Source organism: Pseudochaenichthys georgianus, chromosome 23 (genome assembly GCF_902827115.2).
Source record: "Pseudochaenichthys georgianus chromosome 23, fPseGeo1.2, whole genome shotgun sequence".
Taxonomy (NCBI): domain Eukaryota; kingdom Metazoa; phylum Chordata; class Actinopteri; order Perciformes; family Channichthyidae; genus Pseudochaenichthys; species Pseudochaenichthys georgianus.
Window position 1 is genome coordinate 15,818,642 of NC_047525.1, and position 23,151 is coordinate 15,841,792.

The window sequence follows — 23,151 nt, forward strand, 5'->3', positions numbered from 1 at the left end:
TGGCATGGTATTAAGAATGAAAAAATAGTACAATAAAACTCCACACTATATTAAGATAGAAAAAAGTAGTGAAGAAAATATCATACCTGCACGTAAAGCAAAGAACACAGGAGAAAACCTGTATAAAAACTCCATGTATTTAAACCAATTTACAAATACAAAACAATTTTGGTACGCACACTGTGCCCGTACAATGACAAAATGCTTACAGTGGATAAATGTTACGTGTGTGTGCGTGTTGAGGGGGGGGGGGGGGGGGCTTGTGAGGGAAGAGGAAGGGAAGAGAATACCTTCAATATTTTTTTTCTTCTACAAAATGACATGAGATATATTATTCCATACTCTTTCAGCCAGCAAAATGAGTTCTACAAGGTATTATTATACAAAAAATGTCACAGTTCCACAAAAAACTGTTTTTATCCCCTCCTTAAGCTTTACAGCATCAGTACCTTTGCAGAATTATTTACAGGTTTTTAAGTACATTCATCCAATGCTGAGTATAGAATCACATTAGATACAAGTGACCAGGGATCATAAAAAAAAGCAAAACAAACAAAAAACATACTACTTTATTCAATTCTACCAAAGTAATGCTTCTATTACTCCACAGAGCAAGTTCTCCAGTGGCTGCATCGGCATCAAAGAGGATCTTCTTTATATATATTCACAACATATTTACAAGATTCTTTTTCATTAATTGTAATGGTATTCATTTCAATAATAAATAAGTGAAAATATATTGACTCAAGTAAGAAAACCAAGCTACCAAGTTCCTAAAGATTTTTTTTTTCTAAATCTGCGCCGGTTGCCAGCTTAGTCCTCCTCCAACCAATCGGTGAGAGTCCTACATTAGCCCCGCCCCCTTCGCTCCAATCCATCCTCTTCAGTCGACCGCCACTCATTCCAACGCACACATCAGTTCACGAGACCAAGAGGAAAATAAAATTAACAAAAAACGTAAGGAAAATGTGCTCGTATTTTAGAGTTTCGTCGGTAGAGTCCCTCAGGGAAGCAGTCTTAAAGAGCCCCCCCTGGTGGGCAGCTGGTGGAAGACCCCGTGGCAGTTTATATTTGTGAGTGTGTGTGGATGCGGCAGGAAGGAGGTTAGGGATGAGAGGGGGTTGGCAAGAGGGTTGTTGTTGTTCCGGGTTCCTGCCCTCCGCTCCCCCTGCAGACCCGCTACGACTGGTGGTTTCCTCCTCTGGGCTCCGGAGGAGGAGAGGTTTGTGGGGGGGTTGTTGAGCTTGTCCTTTTGGCGTTAAGCCTGGAGAGCGCGCGTCAGTTCATAAAGGCATTTGGCGAGCGTGGTGGAAACCTCCATGTTACTTAGCGCGAGCACGGAGAGGTGCGTCTCATGCCTCTTTACCAACCTGAGAGACAAGGAGAGGAAACACAAAGTTAAGATTGTTTTGCTACATTCCAACAAAAAAAAACTCTACAAGAAGTGATAAAAAAAAACTGCTCTATCAATACAATGCAATCCAGAACAACACTAACACATGGATAAATCACCTCCGACACAATTTGTTGAAAAAAGGTGCAATGTGCGCCTTCTCCTTTTTTTTTTAAATGGCTCCAGACACTCTCCTCTCCAGACATTACTTGAATGCTATTGCTTTCGCTTCCTTAGTTGCTAGGCGACTTATTCTTATGAATTGGAAGCGGTCATGTCCTGTGGCTTACAGAACTTACAAGGTTTCTACACATGGAAAATAAAGTGTACTTTGTGGTTCCACAAGTCATTTTTACAAGAAATGTCTAACATTTGAAAGCACTAAAACTGCCATATCTGAATCTTCATCAAACCAAACCAGGATATACATTTGCTATAGACAACTGTACGAAAGGAACAAACGGCAGTCTCACTCCGCGCTACACTTACATGCGACCGCCATCAGAGTGCTTGGCGATGTTCTTTAACGTTAAGGCAGCAGTTAGTCGGATGTGTTTGGTCACTGGTCCCTCTTTCTCATCCTAGGAGAGGAAACAAACAGAAAATATTCAAGAATTAGGATGATCAGGAAAGGTAATAACGTCCACCATGGCCAACTAGGAGCTTTCATACAAGAGTGACTTTGAAGAATAGGTCAGCTTGTTTTACTCACAGTGAAGTCCCTGAAGACCAGGTTTCGAGAGCCTCTACGAAGAGCCATGAGAGCTGCGCTTGGATGATTCACGATGGCCTTCGGTGGTCGCGGTGTCGGAGTACTGCCTGCCGCTGGCGGAGTCCTTCACAATGCATCAAGCACAGACAACAGTCAAACACGGAAATTGTAATGCAGCATTTCTGATTCGTTCCGTGCCAATTCCCTTCAGCAAACCAGTCCCCATGCTTATGAAAATGACCAAAACAAGAATACAGTGTTTCGTTAGGCATCAATGTCGTGTGGAGATTAATAATGAAATGTGTACGCACTGGGAAGTAGTCTGATTGGGACTTTGTGCCTGCTGCTCCTCTAGTTTGAGTCCAGCCAGTAAAGCCTCTCGAGAACAATGCTTATCCTGGAAAAAGAAAGAGTAGGAAACATCTTGTTTTAGGATTTTATGACATGGTAATGGTACAATAAAGAGTGCAATAGCAAAAACGCTGAGCAAACATCCGCGGCTACAATCCGGGGAAAGCGGATGGAGTGTTACCTGTAGATGTGTGATCAGGGACAGTCTCTGCCGGGGAAAGGGTTCACACCCCTCCCACTGACAATGGCCTCCATATACGCCTTTCCCACCATGCTGCGTCGCCGCGTGGTAAAACACCTGAGACGGCGTTTCAAACCACCTGGAGAAGAAAGCAGAAGTTATCAGCACAAAGCTCCATTTACACGAGGAGAAATCTGATTGGATGTCTGAGACGCGCACCGTTTACAGGACTGCCACAGACACTTGAAGTTGTGCCCAGCTTTCCTGGGCTGCTCCGGGGGGGCTGCGGGGCTCTGCTGTGCTGGGCTGTGGTTTCCTCCTGGCTGCGATACAGGCGGCGTTACTGCAGGCTGAGAAAATAGCAAATAAATGTATGAGATATTTGATATATTATAAACCCATGACATAAAAATAGGACTTTTACAATCCATGATGTGTTGGCTGAGATGTAACCGAGGCCAGACTCTGGGCAGAAGTTGTTCTCTCAGCTGATTTGCTTTAGGAGGTGGGTATCGGTGAAAGTCAAATGGTCTTAACTGACATCACCTTCTTAACCTCCATTACATGTTACTTGTCGGGGGACACAACGGCATGCAGTGGGGATCGAACCTGTGACCTCCTGATCCGAAGATCAGCGCACTAACGCACTGCGCCACAGACTCCACACAATACTCATGTGAGCAAAGTGTGTTGGTGGGTGTCGAGTAGGATATTTTGCATTTAGGATCACAGTTATTATTGATTATATTTTATAGAGAAAACCGTTAGAACCGCATGAAAGATCCCAATAACACTTGGCTTTTCTCCAGGATTTTCAGTTGATCAGTAAAGCATACCAAACTAATACTGATTATGTATTGTAATAAAAAGGGTCTTCAGAAACCTGTAGGGGATTTTATAATAGCCAATGATCTGAATAAAACTGTATTCTAACCAACTGTCTGAAACTATATTGATGTATGAGCCTGGCATATGACTGAGCAAGGGCCGCCAAATCTGAATGCGTTGTTGATTACCATGTTTCCGTAAATAACTGACTAGGTTGCCATAGTCATTTCACAGTTTGTGCGATGGCAGACACCGCAGAATCACGTGTATAAAAGGATGGGAAAAAGTGATTTTTATTATACCCTCCTTTAAAAAAAAAAAAGCACATGTTTTACAGTCTCCAGGCCTGGACTGTGAAAGCAACATATAATATGTTCTGCTGAGTGTAAATGCATCTCTTTACGCAAAAAGCAGTTGGTAAACTGGACGGGCAAACATTGGTTTATCATGCTCACTCATTCGTCTGACACTCTCGGTGACATTAGGAGTGTGGTATCTGTGAGACTCACCGTGAGGCCGGCCGTCAGCGTGGGCGAGCAGTTCCTCTGCTGAGCGGCGTTCTCTTTTGCTACTTTGGCTACTGTGCTTGGGTCTGTTCCTGCTGGCACCGCCACCATGGTGGAGCTGCTGCCGGCGTTGTTGGGGTCACTGATGGTGATGATCCGCACCCCCACCTTGTTGGGGATCCCAGAGGACACCGCCGCCGCACTGCGGTCCTCGCTCTCCGCCGGCCTCTTGAGACCCCGAGCCTCTGAGGGCATGCCGTTTGCGGGACCCTGGGAGGTAACAGTGGCGGTTGGGGGGAGGGTGGAGCTGGGGAGCAGTTGCTGCCTAAGCACAGGCACGTTGTGGCCTGGCCCCATAGGTCCGTTGGTTAATTCCGAGGGGGGTCTGTTGCCTACTGCCTGGGGTCCGTTAGCGAGGCGCTCGGCCTGCTGGGCTTTGGCAATGTCCTGCTGGGGGTGCGGAGGACAAGGAGGAGGGGGGTCTGATCCGTGACTCTTCTCAGTGGGGCCCACCTGCCCGTTCCCAAAGTACTGTTTGGAAGCAATGTGATTTGGAATGTTTTTGCTTAAGTTACCACCACCGTCTACCCGATCAAAGTCACACACCCCGTTGACGAGGGTCTTTTTGGGGTCGGGGTTTCCCTCCAGAGGGTTGGTGCTGTGGGAGAGAGCCTGCTTACCATTAGCAGGGTGTGCCTCCGTTGTCGGGCCATTGAGCGCCTCCTGGCTGTTCCCTGAGTGGTATGGAGGTAGATTAGACTCCATGCACTTCCTACCATTTAGCAGCTTGGCGCCTCCCGCCACGTCGCCGTTACTGGTTTTGCCTTCTCCCAACGAGGAGTTCTCCATCACCTCTATCTTTCTCTCGTGGATGTGCAGCCCTGTGGCGTCCTTGGCCTCCTCCTCCTTTTGACAAATGATCTTGTCTCCTCTGAGGGGAGCTGGCAGTGGCTGAGCTGCTGGGGCATGGGGGGGCACTGAGGCAGTAGAGGATGGAGGAGGGGGAACACCAGGCGCCACGGCACCCTGACTGACAGCAGCAGCAGTGGAGGAGGGGAAGCCAGTGTTGGGGACCACGGTGAATGTAACTTGTCCCGCTGCCGGGGGGCCCTGGATGACGGTCGCGGCCCCTGAGCTGCTGGTGGAGAGGAGATGGCCTGGCAACAGCTGGACCGTCTGGGGGGCGGGGGCTCCTGCAGAGGGAAGCTGACCAGGAACCAGCTGGACATTGAGCTGCTGAGGAGAGGGATTCTGGCTACTGTAGCTCGGCTGGTACATGACCTGTGGACTGGGGGCTAACGTGCTGTTGGGAAGGGGTACCTGGGGAGCGGGTAGGATGAGCTTTCCTCCCGGGGTGGAGGGCCCTCGCTTTGGAAGCAGTAGCTGTTTGATCAAGCTAGACTCGGTGGAGGTAGGCTGAGGGGGAGGAGGTTGGGGGATCATTTGGAGCTGCCGCTTCATTGACAGCGACTGGCTGACAGTTTGATTTGTAGTGGGGGGCGGGCAGGGGCTTGAAACTCCAGTCTGCCCTGCTATCTGGATAGTCTGGGCGCCGGGAACAGCGGAGGGGTTTGTGAGAACTATCTGGTGTATGGCGGGCTTGAATGCTTGGCTCTGCTGGGGGTTGACTAAGACCACACTCTGCTGCTGCTGGCTGGGACTGGCTGCTGGTCCAGCCGCCCCTGGTGCTGGTTTGGGGGCGATATTTTGAAATGTGCCTCGTGACCCCTGGGAATTGGGCGTCTGACTGTGTCCCAACTGGATGGAAGAAGAGGGTGCCTCCACCTGCGGGGGGCACACCCCTTGCACCCTGGCGGTGAGGATGTGGCCCTGCGGTACTTGCTGAAAGAGCGTGACAGGCGTCCCTGTGGGCAGCATGGGTGAGTGTAGCTGAGCCGTGGGGGGAGCCCCAGGGTTCTGTGGGCTGTGGTTCTGTGTGCCTGGTGTCGACGTTGGAATCTGGATCACTGGACCAGGACGGACCTGTTGGGCTGCTGCCAGAGGATTGATGGGTACCGGCGGAGACGCGGGGTGGCAGGAAACAGTCGGGTGGTTAGCATGAGGAGCTTCCTGTGCGGCAGCAGCAGCGGTGCTGATGCTGGGGTTGAGGACCCTCACAAACTGGGGTCCAAGACCGGGAGGCCCGAGAGGTAAGCCTGGTGACACATCAACACAGAACGGGTCAGAGCCAAGATCCTACTTAGGTTAATATAACTCGTTTTCAGTTTACAAAGACTCTCTTTAATCTTCTTGTAAATGTGTTTAATGTTCTATCGTTGGTAACTCCACCTGGACCTTATAATCCCATGTTTGTGTCCAAATTACAATTTCTTGAAATTGGTCCAGTATTTAAAAGAGCCTGCTGCTGATGGCAGCTGCGATGTAATCCTTCAATGTGTGTCCGATACAATTATTGTTTTTGCCACCATAATGGGAAGGGGAAACATTTCTCAAGAGGCTTGAGCCTCATCCACACTGTGGAAATCAGCTTAAAGATGACATATTATGCTCATTTCAGGTCTCATATTTGTATTTTGTGCTTCTACTGAGATGAGTTTCCATGCTTTAATGTTCAAAAGGTGCTTTATTTTTCTCATACTGCCTGTAGCACCTCTTTCCCCCCTCTGTTAAAGCAGACTGGGCTCTGAGGGAGAGAAACTGTTTTTTGGAACTTGGGATTTTAGCCTTTGCAGACCATTTAGATGCAAAGAAAACCTATATTAACAGACTGCAAGAAAGGGAAACCCCAATAATGCATTTAACATTCATTCATTCATAAAAATGAAAAATCTATTAGAAAACAATATGCAATGCTTTTTATACTACAAGAAATTCTAAAAAACAGCAGCACAACTCTTCCCAGCTGCCAGCGCTCTCACTCCATACTGGACTGATTTCAAAAACTGTTGTGCCCATTACTCACTTCGACATAACAGCATGGGAAAACAGGGTCCACGCTGAAAAATACTTCCAAAGACCTTTAACACATTTCTTTCTGACCAGCACAGGCTCTTACAGTGTGAGCCTCCCCATTGTCTCTCCCAGAGAAACAGTGAATGAAAGAACATGAATCGTGGTGGCAGTTGTACCTGTTGGCGTGACCTGAGGGTCTCCAGGAGCCATGCGTCGGGCTGCTGGGGGGGTTGCAGCTGCTGCCGGACTCTGCTGCTGCTGTGGCTGCTGGTAGTACAGCTGGATGGGCAGGGGGATGGCCCTGCGCCTCAGCCCCACCAGCAGGATGTGGACCTGACCGTTGGACTTGGACTCCTCTTGCCGCCGCATCGTGTGGTTGGGAAACACAGTGCTGTAGAGGGAAGAGGACACAAAGGGGAACTTAATATTTGCTGCCAACTTTGTCGTAGATCATTAACACTACAACCACACTTCAGGTTTAAACATTTTAACTGTATTGGTATTTCAAATTAGCTTCAACTATAAACACTTCAACAGTACTTCTGCAACTGTCTTAAGTTTCTCTGAATCCCAAACATCATTAAAGAAAAAGACTGGGTACTAACCGCAGACATTTGAGGAAGCCTGTGGAGTTCAGGATGTTGCTTCGTCCCATTTTACTGCATGTGGACAAGTACTCCGAGTACATTTCTGATCGTGACACAGCGCCATCGGAGTTTGTCTCAAAGTGTGCGTTCAGCCTGTTAGAGAAGCACACAGAGGGGTTACTATGCAACCAACAGACAGACGACCATAGCTACAAGGACCAGACTTTGAAATGTTTTCCTTCATTTACAGGTGAATTATTCTTACCACTGCAGGATAAACTTTTCCCCATCTAGTTCAACAATACCCGGTGGTGGTTGGGCGGATTGAACTGGGACCCTCGTTCCTGAAAAGATCAAAAGAAAGAATACATTTAAAATAGGTTCATGCTTTCAAGCAACTGCCCGTTTGTAGCAGTCCCCAGGCTGTCCACTAGATGGCAGCACTGTGCGTCTCACTGACAGCAAAGGAATGACACTTCCAAGGGTGGGGGGGGGTCTATGTCTGGTAATTCACACACATATGGTGATGTGAGAAGGTTGGAAAGCTGCTGTTACATCTGCACACGTCTCAACACACCATGATATTGGTGGAGAGAGATTTAAAACTACAAAATATTCGATTAAATCGGCTCTTAGATAATTCGTGTATAACCGTGTTCAAAACTTTTATTTCAAGTTATTTCATCAGTTTTATGAAAAGGTTAGAATATAGAAGACTGCTTGACTCTGGCTGCCCTTATTTATGCCTAGCTGCTGTCAGGTTTTTTATAATTATAACAGAAGCTTTTTGTGAAATGGCTTTTAGTCTCGTTCTTCCACTAATCAGTTGCAGAGTCAATCTCAGTATGTTTGTGTCTATTCATCGCATTTTAAATTTGACTCCCCCAAAAAACTTGATTTGAATTCCTGCTAAGTTAAATGTGGTGAAGCAGCTCTATAGTGTGTTGGTTCAGAAAAGTTAAGTTTGTCCGTTACCTTACCACATGACCACAGCACCCTCCTATCTGTTGTTGTGTGTCACCTGGTGGTCATTTGTATAATTTAAATGACTTTCTTGATCATTCAAATGCCAAACATCTTAGTGTCTGGCCAGAATCAGAATACAAAAGCAGCAGATTTTTCATGTTACATATTTGATTTGGAAAAAACTCAATTTTAAAAAGGTCAAGTTTTGCATAGCCTTAAAATATATAACTTTAGTGAAGATAGAGTTTACTACAGATTTCCAGGGGACCATAATATTTCATTTCCCTACACCCAAAGCTAAAAGTCAGCATATGAAGTTTCCTTAAAAATGCTAAAATTGACCTTTGGTGGTTTAATAAGCTAGCAACGCTCAGCAAACTTGAGACCCTCACCAGGCGCTGCTGCTCCCTGCACGGCTGCGGGGACCTGCTCCACCAGCTGGGGTCGGACCTCGGTCGCCGGCTCCGCGTTGGCCTGGTGCTCGATCAACCGCACCGCCGTGAGGGCGTCAGGTCCGAACGTATGAAGGTCGACCGACACTAGCCGCACTAACAAGTCTGAGGAAGAAGAGGAGGCACAAAGGTCAGCAGTGAACGAGCAGTTCCATTTCAGATCACAATGTTACTGCGGAAAGAGGGTAAGCCTGATTCCTTAAGATAAGAAACAGTCATTTGAGCCAGTTATTCTTGAATGGAAAGACGAGGGGGCTGAAACTTGGCAGGCAAACACAAGAAGCCTGTGTTACACTTGATTTCAAGCCCTGGGTTCAGTTATTAAGTAGAATGAAAACAAAAGTGCAACTTCTGACTATTAGGCCGAAAACTGTGGTCGCCAAAGTCTTTTTGTGTGAGCTGCTAGCATATTTTGTTTACAAGCAAACCAAAGACATGGACAGGAGAGGAGAGGATTCCTACCTATGCTATGGTCGACGGAGGCGATCTTGCTGCAGGGAATCTCTCCGAGCTGGGCCAGCAGGTACAGCACCTCCAGAGAGGCCATGAGAAGCATGAGGTCAGGCAGGGTGAGGAGCATTATTACCTCCCTGTACGAGTCCTGGTCCACGTACTCACAGATAAGCACACTGTTGTCCTCGGCCTTGCTGAGGTTGCCCAGGATTTCCATGGCTGGAAGAGACACACACCGAGAAATGTATCTTCAGGTGCTTCACACGGCATACTGATGGTAATAAGTCATAGCCGGCCACAACTCTCACCTCTCATCTTGAGAAACCGGTCCCTGGACATCAAACATTTGGTGACTGTGTGAAAGATCAGATGAGTCGTCCGAAAGTCCACGGGATCCAGCTGGAGCTGTAATAAATCACACCGCATTTATTAATCAAACCCACCGTGCACCAAGACAGCTGGCAATAAGTACAACACAAATATTTTGACATTAAAATAACTACATTGAACCAAACAAAAAGGCGTGACTTGCTGGCAAATAGCCAAACCACAATAATCCCATTATGACATTATTGATTTGGTGTTCTTGGTCGCAGTATGTAAACAATAATATAATTATTTAAAAGAAGCCTTTGCAGTATCATATCTGAAATATGTGCTTACTGCCCTAACCCCCAACCATCAAAGGCTCAACGGATACCATCAGTGACAATATGCAGCGTAGTTTCTAAAAATAGACATCAGCTCGTCAACATGCATCTCATACAAATACATGTGGTATTTAAAATTGAAGCAAGCACATTGGGACGTATTCAGACACTAAATCACTAACATATTAAGCCTTTGTTTTTTCTAGGTTCAAGAGTTTGATGCCCGTTCGAAAGGAGAAGGTTCCCCTTGGTCAAATAAATATGTGAATCTTGAAAAATTAGACTGCTTTGAAGACCTAACACAGCTTGGAGGAAAGCGCCCTAATGTCAGAGAAAACATGCTAAAGTGGATTTTGCTTATCGCAAAAAGAATAATTTAATTGATGAATGTAACTGATATTGCAAAAAGGACAATGCAGGCTTGTTTTCTAACTAACCGCTGTGTATGTCAGAACATCTTATTTTATTTTTGGGGTTTGTGGAAGCCTGAGAAGCTCCTTTAAACTCTTCAAACAGCTAGCATCACTTTTGCTAACGGTTAATGCTACACGAGGTGGGAAAAGTGTCAAGTGACTGTTGCCATGCTATGATTGGACCACTGTGGTACAGGGGAGGGGTCAAATAGATCTTTTCGGACCCCTGAGTAGTGCAACACACAGATTGCAAGGTTTCTTATTAGTTCAGATGAAACTTATGAAATTAATTTATGATTAAAGAGGAGAGTCTGTAGAATCAGCATCAACACCTCAAGTGTCTAGTGTTGGAAAAAAGTGTCTCGAGTAATACTCGCAATATTTCTCAAAATGCTTAAGTATATGAAATGATAATCAACAAGAGCCCACCAACCTCGGCAGCCACGTTGCCCAGCGTGTCCAGTCCGAGCTGTCGGAGTGAGATGAGGTTACAGTGGGCGCAGAGCAAGAGGAAGCGCAGGCACGTTCGGTTGGCAGCCAGCAGCTTGACATTGGCCTCATCGAATGAGAGGTTCCGCAGGATAACGGCGATCTGCAGCACCCGCTGCGCCTCCATGTCGCTGATGCCCGAGTTCCGCGGCGGGTGGAAGAGGCTCTGCCAGCGCCCTTCACACGACGTACCTTCTGGGGAGAGGAACAGTAAACAATGCTTTATTATCCATTTATCAAAAAAGAACAGGAGCAATAAGGATTAGTGCAATATCAAAATCCCAGGTAGCAATATGTGGTAGGGCTAAAAGATAATATTGCAAAAGCGTGTTTACCTTGTGCCCGACTGTTCTTGTCCCAGATCAGCTCCCTGACTTCATCGTCCTCCACCACATCCTTCCAGAACTGCAGGAGAACAGCAGCTGTTAGCAGTGCATTTTAACAATAACAATAATTAGTCAATCAGACTATAACAGACCCGAACTAATGTCCGGCTCCAGTGAAAAGTAATCAAACTCATTGCAGCAGAACCAGAGACACTGGCTTCCTTATTTCACATATTCTTCTTTGTTGAATCCTAAATGACCCACTATGTAATATCTATATATCATTTCCAAATTAAAACACAACATGCAGAAGGGATCGAAATAATACATCCGTTTTTCTACTTTACCCTGACAAAGTCCCGGGAGGTCTTTTCCTTCCAGTCCGCCCCGAATACCCCAGAGAAGCTGCCTAGTGCTACAAAGTCACAGATGAAGATGTAAGGTTAGAGTACAGCAACAGAGTTCAGTATCATCCTTCTACGATTCTCCTGTGATAAAATATATCTAGGAGGGGGTAAGGAGCACAAAAAGGAGAAATAATCTAACTAATGATCATCTGTAGAGCGTCCGAGTGAGGTGCTGAACGTACAGTCGTCGAAGACGCCGGCGTGGGCCAGCAGCAGCGTCACCAGTTTGGGTTCTTTGTCCAGCTGCATGGAGTGCTTGCTCTCGTTGGAAAGCAGCGTGCACACGTTAACAGCGAAGTCCACTTCGTTGGGTAGGCCCGAGAGGAGAGACAGCACCAGTTTGTTGTAGTCGCATGGCGGAACCAGATCCAAAGACAGTCCATAGCTTTGGCGGAGATAGTCTGGAGGAAAAGAGGAAACAAATTCCGGCATTACTTAACCTATTCCGAAATAAGAGCTGAGGGGTGAGAAAGGCGTCCTTTACTACGAGTCTCAACACCGACAAACAGTTGTGGACACATTTCAACATTGATAAACGCCATCTTTGGCTTTATATTGGAATTGTTTTCCTACTTCTCAGAAGTAAGTGCGTTTGAAAAGGAGTTCCTGGTCAGAGTCTGCATTACATTTTTTGACAGTCAGAGTCTTTTTTTTTTTTTTTTTTTTAAAGGAATTTATTTGGCACAAAAATCCAACATGAAGCGGTGAAAGGCGATTTCCTACCATATTTTATGCAAGTACGACAATCGCACATTTAGCCGGTTAAACTTCCCATTTCCAGAGTTTAAGCAAACCAAATGGGCCATTAAGCTTTTCAGGGAAAGCTGTGTTTAGTTTGAATTAGTTTGATGAGCCGTGTCTTGTGTTGAACACGAGTGCACTCTTAACTTTTAATTGTGTGGTCTTTGACTCCATGATGGGTTTTTATAATGACTTCTAATCCTAAATAGCAATGGTCATTGTGTGGGGAAAGAAAAGAGACTTGAATGTTACCCAGCAGCTTAAAAAAAGACAGATGATCCAGTCTTTGAAAGGGAACTCGGCATCAAAGACCCGAGTCTCCTCCCTTAATGTAGGTTGATTTTCTGCCATCAAACATTCCTCTGCATAGGAGTATTCTTTCCTTACAGTGGCTATTTCCATTTGGTGCAGGATCTTTGTGAACTGCTGCCTCTGGAAACCAATCATAAAGCAGAGAAAAGTCCCGCTGAGTGAATTTGATTTCCTTGCTGAAAAGGTTTGTGCAGCCGAGTTGCTCTATTCAAAAGCTGTCCGTGTGCTCATGCTGCAGGGCTGATGGGAAACCTGGCACCTGACGGGGAATGCAGTACGAGCAGAGAGGAATAACCGCCGTCCCACGACCAAACGCGATAACGGAGAAGACCAAAGTTCGGTGAGAGATTTACAGACCGACCTGTCAAATAATGAACCATCATTGAGCGCGCTGAGCCAACATAGATGCCAGCCTGGCTGTCGGACCGCATTACCGTTACATTTGGACTCAGAGCCGGGGGTACATGCAGTTTACTTATCAAACTGTAATGGAGCTAGACCAATAACATCAGCCAGGCCAAAATAGTAGATAACTGCAGATGTATCGTTATCAGTGTCAGATGTGACAATAGGAAATGCCAAATAAGGTAATACAGAAATGTCTTTGATCCCCACTGAGACTCTTCAGCTCCTAATAGTCTAGTTAGAGCCATGACTATTAGGGCACTTAAGCATTTTGTTTACAAATGTTTTAATCACAACAAAAACTGTAATGACAACTTGTTTGATAATTGATAAACAGTATGTTTTTTCCCTTTTTGTTCAGCGTCTCAAATAAAGCCTAACAAGCTATTCCACAAGGACATACACGTACGTATGACACATTTACGATAATCATTCAAATAAGTATAATATGTAAATGTTTATTGATTACAGCTGCCTTAAATGTCTATTTCTTAAATTCCTGAAATGATTGGTTTCAGCCACTTCTGCACTCCTACTAGAAAAAGCATTAAGAGTCATCCCACACAACCTAAAACCTATAATAAGCTTTCACAAACAGTTGCCCATAAAGCTGCAGGAGGAACACCATTCTTTAATGTCTGTCTCCTCGGAGCAATGAGACTCCTCTCTAGTAGGGAGGCGTGCAGCACAGTGGATAGAGCCTTGGTGTTGGGATCAGGGGGTCAAGGGTTCAAACCCCACTGCAGTCAGCATGTCGTTGTGTCCCTGAGACACTTCACCCCAAATTGCTCCTGTGGGGATTGTCCACAGTATTGAGTATGTAAGTCGCTTTGGATAAAAGCGTCTAACAAGTAACGTGTAATGTAATGGAGTAAATGAGAAAGTTCACCATCGTCTTTTAGAGAAAAGAGCCGGGGACTAAAAAGGATGCAGGCTCCAATCTAAGCTGAGGGGGAAGCCAATGCGTGCACTCTCCTTCCTTTCCTTCATCAATAACTGCTGTCAGGATAGACAATTACCCCAGAGCGCGGCGGTCCACTCTACAGCGCCGGGGGGCTAATGGACACATCCCATTCACCGTGTGGCCAGTACTAACAAGAAGCTGGCCAGGTGCGCAAAACATTTAGTTTGAAACACAATGTGGTTGTTCAGTTTCATCAAGACAGCAGCAAAGGCAAGCTTCAAGAACAAAGAGGCATCACCAAAAGCCTTCACAGCCTTGATTCAAACACAGCAGTGCTTGGCAAGGTAGGAACTGAAGTAAATGGATTGCTGTGAGATAAAAGTGAGGAATGTCAGTCAGTATTGGAATGGAAAGATTGCTTAAAATCAGCAGGTTTTTATTTTATTTAAAAACAATACAAAAGAATAGATTGCTTTCTCTGTGTGAAAAACTGGAGACAATATTAATAAAATGACTAACAGCTATTTGAAAAGGAGCAGACCGGCTAACCCCTAGGTGTTTATTGTTAAAAGTAATTGGACAATATTTCAAACACTATATATATATATATATATATATAATGTTGCCAACATTTAAACTTCTATGCTTCGCCATTATCATTAAAAAAGAAAAAGCTAGTCCATCTTAAAGATAAGCCCACCTTAAGTGAGTTTGTGCTAACCCTCTTCACATTGATCAGGGAAGGGAGCTTGTCCTGAAGAGGTGGAGCACTTATCCACACACTGCTCTGCTACGTTCAAAGCCATGACGTTACTGCTGACTTCATAAGACAGACTCTACACAAACTAATGGATGTGGTGAAGGGCAGGGAACGTGGCTGCATGTGACCCAAAAATGCACGCAACACGGCAGCTGCCAACTCTCCAGACAGGCGAACTAACTGACTGCAGATGCCGCCTGTGCTCCGGTCATCGCTGCAGCTGGACGACACACTATCTTTTACGGTTTACTTGCAATCAGCATATTCCTTTCAATATTTTTTGTGAAATAAATTCAACCTTCTATTAAAAAAAAAAAACAGCTGTTTGTGTGCTTCTTACACATACGCTAGACCTGGGGGCTGGCCAGTTTGTCATGAATTTGACAAACACAGCTCTGACAAAGTGATGCTTTGCTGTAATTACATCTGCGTAACAACCAAGTGTTTGAGTTGGCAGACGAGACAGAAAAGAAGAAAATATGCAAAGAGAAACTGAATCCCGGGCCGTACCCGATACAGACGTGACCCAGACAGAAACACACAGTGAACTCGTTACGACAGGAAGAGCGCTTCGGAATACAAAGCACGGAGCACACAAGAAGAAACCCTCTGCCTACCTGATACACTGTGTTGCTGGTAGTTATAAGAGCTGGGAATTGCACCGATTGGAAGAAGGTTTTTTGGATTCCCCGGCTGCGTTTCCTCATCATCCTCACCGAAGTGGTGGACTTTCTCATATTTCTCCAAGTATCTGCGGAGGGGAAAAAAAAGAAGACAAAAACAGACGATTAGCCGAGACTTGTCTTGTGTAAATAATGGTGTGAATTTATGCTTTGCTTTCTTTCTTGAGAGGCTAAAAATAACTTGTTTTTTTATTATGCACAAACTGTTTCCTATGAAGTTATTTCTCTCTGGTACAAACTCCTAACAAGTACATTCTTTGACAACATGAAACAAAAATGACTTCCCGTTGGCTATATCTAAAAAATAATAATGAATGAGCGTCACTCGGACCTGAAGGGATACAGTATTTCATCAATCTTGATAAGAATTGATAACCGGTTTGACTGGTATTTGTTATACTTTCCCGACCGTTTGCCTGACTACTGATTAAATAAAAGGCTCTGATAATGCACTTGCATATGTACTTAAATCCTTTGTGCTTGAAATTCTAGCCACAACATGTTCCACGTTGTTTGAGAGGGGAAAACAACGAGTAAATCACGGTTTTCATAGAAAGTTCTATTAAAAGCTCTACACCCGGAGACTATTTGATTAACCCACACGGATGCAAATACAACATAGGAAGTTCATTCAACCTACCCAAATGTACCAGAAAACACAATGTGACCGCAGCGTTTCAAAGACCCTTCCCTAACTGCGTTCGATTCAATAAAAGAGTCGGTGTTTCTTAAGCCAAACAGGCTTATCAGCAGATGGAATTTAATTGATTCCACTGTAACACAATCAAACTAGGAACTAAAAGCAAATGAATGGGACGAGTGTATGTGTAGCATGAGCAGTGTAAGCAGCAGAGAACTGGAGGGAAACCAGTAGCTCTTATCGTGTCCGAGCAGAAACCCCAAGGCAATATAATAAATAGTGTCTTCTTGGAGAATGCACGTGTGTGCCACGCTTAAACAGGAATCTACCTAAGAATTCAGAGTGAAAGTCCTTTTGTGACTCTGCACATTCAGTGTACATTTCACAGTTCAAAAGTCTCATTCTAGAATGCAATAAAAGCTTCCACGGTGAGCGTTCACCTCACTTTACTAGTTCAGGAGGGTTTCAAGGTTGACGGAGCTCATAGTAATCACTTCTTCTACCGAGCCTGTGGCGCTTCCAAAGACTCACGGGTGTGAAGTGAGGCATGTTCAAGAGAAAGGGAGACCGGCACAACATGACACGAGTAGCCTACAGCAAGCATAAAGCAGCGTTCGTGTGTAACATGACTGTAAGATGTGACACTTCAGAAAATGTTTCAGATATGATAACGGGAAAGAAACGCTTGCATTTTCAACTCTAAAAATCCCACTTTTAATTGTTGAACTGTTACAAAAGGCTTTTTTCCCCTCTTGGAATAACACCACTTCAGCTCACAGCCAGTGTTCTACTACGGGCTGTGGCTTTGTTCAGAAGCAAGCACACAATACATCTTCAAATGCCATATTCCTGAGAAGTTCGCCCTTAACTTGGGAGAAATTAATCTCTTCGAGCATGCAACAACCGATTCAGGCTTTCTTCAAGATTCGATAAACTCCCCATTATAATGCAATGAAATCTGCCAGACAAACAAAAACACACGCGCAGCTCAATACCGCCGCAGAGAGTGTGGTAAACCCTGCCCGTGCGGCGGTGAGTCACAAAGCCTGTTGAAGCCCCCACTCGCTCATCGTGGCCGAGGTAATCCCCCGTTTGCTGGCTGCCGGGTGACACGCTGGACTATAAATACACTCAGCCTTCATTGGTAGAGAGAGTGTGTGATAGAGAGAGCTGTGAGAGATAGACCCGACTGCAGCGACATCAAGCGCGGGTTCAGAAGCGAGGAAACGGCAGCGGGGGAAGATGAGTGGGGACGTGGGAGGGAGTGCTTATGTCTGCACTTCCCCTTTTGTCACACATGCATTATGATAGGAACGTCCCACAACTGCAGAAACAACGCGAGTATTATAACGGACATGTTTTGCCTCCATATGGTGACAGAGGAAGCAGGAGAAGTGATGAGTAGATTTGCATTATAACAGCCACTGTCAGGAGTGGTGTGATATTTACAGTCACACTGGTGCAGATACTCCTGAATACTCCAAGTGTGTGGGAGTCCATTGCCCCCTGCTGGACGTGGAAGCAGACATGCAATCACACCAACTGCCAATTTGTGGACAGAAATGTTTGCTGGGATTTAATGGAGCCGGCTGTCCAACACAGACTGAGGGCGGTGTGCTTAGTGAATAACCACAAGAGCGCTTACTGAAGGTGGAGCCAATTTAGAAAACACTGTTATAGTTGGATCCGTTACAGAAAAATTGCGTTGCCTGAAAGCAAAAAAAAAGTTAAACTAGTGAAACCAGCAAGTGCACATTGTTCCAATTTTACGATATGGCAATAACCTCAATGACTTGATTGCGATATTGACAGCAATGTGAGACTGTTTCATCTTTGTGTTCAGTGCATGTGTGCAAATGGTAAAAAAAATGTTTAGTTTTTCAAAACTGTGATAGAGATGTTTTCCTTTCTGTTAGGAAACACCACATCATTGGAAATATACTTTAATGCAGTGGTTCTCAACTGGTCAGGCCTCGGGACCCACTTCTTCCTTTGTCAATAAATCGCGACCCGAAATTTTGAAACACTCAAATCTATTCAACAAAATGTTTTTGCTGTAATATATACGCTTTTCAGCATATCATATCATTAAAGTGAAGTACAGTGCATATATCCCTTATATCCCTTCACAGAACTAAAGTATGCTTTTAAACAAGGGTTAATGAGATGATGGAATCAAAGCTGAACTGTATAACATAAAAAGGCACAGATTTTTAGAAATACTAACATATAAACTACGCATTCTGGTACACTCTGAGAAGAAAATAAATAAATCTATTACTACCCGATCTATTAATAATATTTAATGCCATTGTTTGTTTTTCACTTTGTTCTGACTCCACACAGAGAGAAGAGCAATGAGGAGATAGTCTGTGTGAATTACTTTTAAATTGTAAGTAGGGTAGATAGCTCCCATTGTTCTGTGACCTGTCAATCAAACAGGGGGTCATATTTCATTATGTGTTCATTTTTATTATTTTACCGCAAAGTTATTCTCCGTGGGGACTTCCGGCAACAATCTTGATTCCGATAGGCCAGAAGACTCGAAAAAACATGTTTTATTGAGAAGATTATGGTCTCCGGTCGGGCCTTTTTTCCCCACACAAAGAAAAAAATATATTTATTTTTTCTTCACTCACATCTGCGACCCACTCGAAACTGATCCCACCAGTTGAGAACAACTGCTTTAATGTATATTCCAACTTGCACGATCCATTTTGTATTATGTAATTCTGTTCTAAACAAGGCAAAGTATTTGCTAGATTACAAGGCATTGAGAATGTTGTACTGTTCACTCATTTTGCCATTTTTTATTTATTTATATATATTAGGGATGTGCATCTCCATCACTGAGGCCGATGCGATGCGCATCTCGATACGTTGCCACGATACGATACATTAACGATACATTTGAAACACCAGGCGATACGATACGATACGATACGATTCACCCCTGTTGCGATACAGTTCGATACGATGCAAAAATAATGATACTTCAATATGGTACGACAGAGGATTTTTGTTTTATTCCTTAAATGCAGCAAATCATACATTAACAAAAAAGTGCTTTACATATTTGGTACTGCACATCCCATCATGCCGTTTATTTTTTTACCTTTAAAAGCTCTCCAGAGTAGGCTACAGTACAATTGTATAACACCTCACAGTTCAACAATGTAAGGATGCATTGCTCATGATTAACAATGTGCAAATAATAGCTACCATAGTGCAATGCCCATCCAGCTGCCAGCCTGATGTGCTTAACACTCATCCAGAGGCTAACTCACCAGTGAGCAGAAAGCAGTGGGTTCTATAGGAACAATAAAGAATACAAATAACCTTTCACAAACAGGTATTTCATAACTGCTTACAGTAAGGAAGACATTTAAATTATTAAACTAAACACCACTCTCTCTGACAGAACACCTCACTAACTTTCAGGTTTCTCTTTTCAGCCGCAGACCCCATGTCGCCTCTTTATGTGCGTCGCTAAGTTCCTCGTACTACTTGTGTACTTTAAAGCGGCTCGGCATCGTTAACAATTTGAGAGCGATTTTTCAAGTTGACCGTCTGTAGTATATAGTGCCGCGCACATATACCATCAGGACATTACTGATGAGGTGCGGCTGCGGAGTGATACTGTGTGTATGTTAAGTAATAAAGATACCTCATACAAAGGTCTACGGATACCTTATTACTCTCCATGACCTGCGGTCAACTATATAGCATAAAGGACTATTACACAGTCTTTCTTGAACAATCCGAAGTGTTGCCAAACGTTTGATTTGTAGGTATTTTTCGGTGCGCTGTGTTTCTCTTTCTCCTCAACTTCCGTGTGTGTTGATAACTGAGACTCTCGGCCTCCGTAGTGGCGAAGCAAGTATCAAAGATCGTCTCTGCTGAGCGTTGACAAGATGAGGGGATTTTGAATCGGTTTTTTACCGATGCAAAGACGCCACGCAATCGATGCATCACGAGTTCAATCCGGTTCAACCCAAACTTTAGCCGATGTGCACTTTTTCAACCGGTGCACTCGCATCTTGAACGTGTATGCCAGTGAACCGATGCGAATCGGTGAATCTTAACATCTCTAATATATATGTATATGAGCAACATAAAGCCATTGTCAATATTACAGAAAAGGGCAGTAAGAATAATACATAACGCTGACTCAAGAGAACACACCAACAGACTGTTTTTTAAGTCAGGACTCTTGAAACTCAGACATAGCTGAGCTGCAGACATTATGAGTAATGCACAGGGCAAAAAGCAGAATGTTACCAGTATATTTACAACAGTTGTTTGTTTTTGTATCAGACAAGGAAGACCACATCCTTATGCAAGGACTACTCTTAAGCAGATGTGTATTTCGGTGGTTGGTGTACAATTGTGGAATTCTCAACACAAGGATCTAAAGAATTGTATATGTATTTTTCAGTTAAAGAAATTGTATAAATTAAGAAAGATGGGACTATATGAAGCAGAATGTGAATAAGTCCATGTACTCTGGTCCTGCATTGCTAAATATTTTTGATGTCTTTGATGTGATGTCTGTTCTTTATTTGCAGGTCCCATTGTTATTATTATAATGCGCCGCTGTCCACCTTCTTCTCCAGTAGGACTCAGGTGAGGGTGTTGCACTTTTCCTTATACATGTGATGTTTTGGTGTTGTTGTTTTGTTTCTTTCCATTAACCGTCAAGTATTTTTTGTAGGGATGCACGATATTGGTTTTTTGAGACCGACACCGATACCGATAACTTCCTGCTTCTCAAGACCGTAAACCGATAACCGATTATAATATATATATATATATATATATATATATATATATTAAATGTACCTGTAGTTTTTGCACACCTGGTTAAATGATGAACTAGCCGACTGAATCCTTTATCTTCGACGAGGGAGAAGGGCTGGTCGTCAAGCGCCATCATTTCTATGATGAAGTTAGAGATCGTTTTAGCCCTGGGGTCGTCTCTGGCAAACTGCTTGCCTTTTTCAAAAGCCTCGTCGATAGGTAAAAGCCCCGGTGCCATTGCAGCTGGCTTTGGATTCGCCGCTAGTTTAGTAGCGCAGGCGTCTTCGTACGCTTTTAACACACCATCGTTGCGATGGCGATGTTTCAGGTGACTATTCAGGTTGGAAGTAGTTGCCTTTTTTGTTGCCTTTTTCCCTCCTCGTGGAACTTCTGCATTGCATTTGTTAATACAAATAGCAAGCGAACTATCTAACTCTGAAACTTTGAAATAGTCCCATACTACCGACGACATGTTTGTTTACTGTCCTGGCTTCACGGCCGCACACCATTTACGTCACAGCCAGGCATGAGAAGGGAGCGCTGGATTTGCGAAAAACGTCCCTCTAATACCACAGTACTGGCAAAACGGAAGGAGCCGAGGGAAAAACAAGCGCCCCTCATCCCAATCCACCCACACCGCAGTATTTTTTTCTTTTCTTTTTTACCCAAAAAATATATTGAATATTATCGGGGCTATTTTTATCGGGTTTATCGGGATGACGTCATAATTCCTAATATCGGACCGATAATTATCGTGCACCACTAATTTTTTGTGTTTCTCTTAGTATCCTAAGATACTGTTATGTTTGGCTGTGAAAAGAAAACAAATTATGATGAAGGGCAGACCATCTATTTCTATTTATTTAGTTTTTTTTTTAGAAAGGGGCAGGTCATATAAGATTTTTGTATTCTCCCTGCTCCTTTTCGCTCAATGGTGTGTTTGTAGAGACATGTTTCATTGGCAATTATTGTACATTGGGTTTTGCGTACCAAGAGCGGAACAAATACAAATGAAATTCTAGACAAAGGGTCAGTGAACCCATCTTCTTTTCTCCAATCCTGTCACTCTTTTGAAATAAATACTTAAAGGTGGGGTAGGTAATTTTGGAAAAACCAGCTCGAGTGCGCTAGAATTTGAAAATACACAGCCGGAAAAAATCTGCCACTTCCTTACAGAGCCCCTCCTCCAACACACACGAACGCGCACATGACCAATGAGGGCACGAGATAAGTTTGTGCACAGATGGAAGGCTGACAGGCAGGTAGGCCATCCAGTTACTTGAGCCGGGCCGGCTCAGATGATTGGTTGTGCTTTTTACAGCGCTACGGCTTCCACAGATTACATTTTTTATGTATTTGTCAAAGCATTTAATATATTCATTGCCATCGGGATGTTAAGAGCATTCCATCGAATATAACAAAAAGTGTTTCTGAAATAAATTACATACCCCACCTTTAACAGACAACATTAAAAAGGAGGATCCCTCCCATTTGCTACTGCTGTTTATTATTGGATTTCACATTAAGAGGTATTATTGCAAGCTAGAGTTACATCAATCACTTAATAGGATGTTTTGTTTTTGCAGGACTTTCACAAAAAGTGTATTTTCGTTTCTGAAACAGTTTTCCAGGTTTTCTCCAAAACGTTAGCAGACGTACTTCTGAACTGCTTCTGGCAAAACACTGGTTCCCATTAGTTGAGATGAAGTAAACAAAACAAGCAATAGCAAATAAAGTGATTCCATTTCTTCTAAAGAGTTGTAGCCTACCCATATTGAGCATTTTAACCACATCATCCATCTAAGGAAATAGTAAAGCCAGATTCTCCACTGTCAAGTACAAGGAAGATCTGTCCATGTGCTAGTTAGCAAGGAAACAGAGAAGGAGATAAGACTATCAGCCGAGGCGAACACTGCTGGAGGGCAGGTTCAATTAGAGACAGGACAAAACACTGAGTCTCAAGAGCCTTCAGATGGTGCCTGTGATTGTGAGTTTGCACTATCGCTATTATTTTGTTAGAAAATCTCTTCTTATGCTTTGCTAAAAGGCAGAAAAAGCCGCCTGACCCACACAGCGTTAACCGGAGCATCTCCTAGCTCTGAGCAGCAGCTGCAATAAGGTGGAGGAATACAAACACGTCCAATGCAAGACAGATCAAAGGCCACTACATCCAGATGTTTCAGAGCAATGGGAGAGTGTACCGACATGCAAAGGAAGCCGTGAAGGACCAGAGAGAGCAATCTCCTAACCATGTGTTGAAATGTACACCCGACGAGCAG

The 23,151-nt window shown here is 44.1% G+C and overlaps 1 protein-coding gene across 1 annotated transcript in view; it reads right to left on the reverse strand.

Annotated features, from left to right (window-relative positions):
- Window positions 1–398: 398 nt before the first annotated feature.
- arid2 (AT-rich interactive domain 2) overlaps window positions 399–23,151 on the reverse strand; it is a 29,522-nt gene continuing 6,769 nt past the window's right edge. Inside the window, exons 4-21 of the mRNA XM_034112581.2 lie at window positions 15,367–15,500; window positions 11,810–12,028; window positions 11,568–11,635; window positions 11,230–11,299; window positions 10,839–11,089; window positions 9,651–9,747; window positions 9,352–9,561; window positions 8,830–8,994; window positions 7,737–7,815; window positions 7,490–7,624; window positions 7,061–7,275; window positions 3,975–6,127; window positions 2,857–2,987; window positions 2,638–2,776; window positions 2,417–2,502; window positions 2,106–2,229; window positions 1,883–1,974; window positions 399–1,370 (exon numbers count right to left, since the gene is read on the reverse strand). Of these exons, the coding sequence (XP_033968472.1) occupies window positions 1,259–1,370; window positions 1,883–1,974; window positions 2,106–2,229; window positions 2,417–2,502; window positions 2,638–2,776; window positions 2,857–2,987; window positions 3,975–6,127; window positions 7,061–7,275; window positions 7,490–7,624; window positions 7,737–7,815; window positions 8,830–8,994; window positions 9,352–9,561; window positions 9,651–9,747; window positions 10,839–11,089; window positions 11,230–11,299; window positions 11,568–11,635; window positions 11,810–12,028; window positions 15,367–15,500 (4,480 nt within the window). The 3' untranslated portion in view covers window positions 399–1,258. The remainder of the gene's footprint in view (window positions 1,371–1,882; window positions 1,975–2,105; window positions 2,230–2,416; window positions 2,503–2,637; window positions 2,777–2,856; window positions 2,988–3,974; window positions 6,128–7,060; window positions 7,276–7,489; window positions 7,625–7,736; window positions 7,816–8,829; window positions 8,995–9,351; window positions 9,562–9,650; window positions 9,748–10,838; window positions 11,090–11,229; window positions 11,300–11,567; window positions 11,636–11,809; window positions 12,029–15,366; window positions 15,501–23,151) is intronic.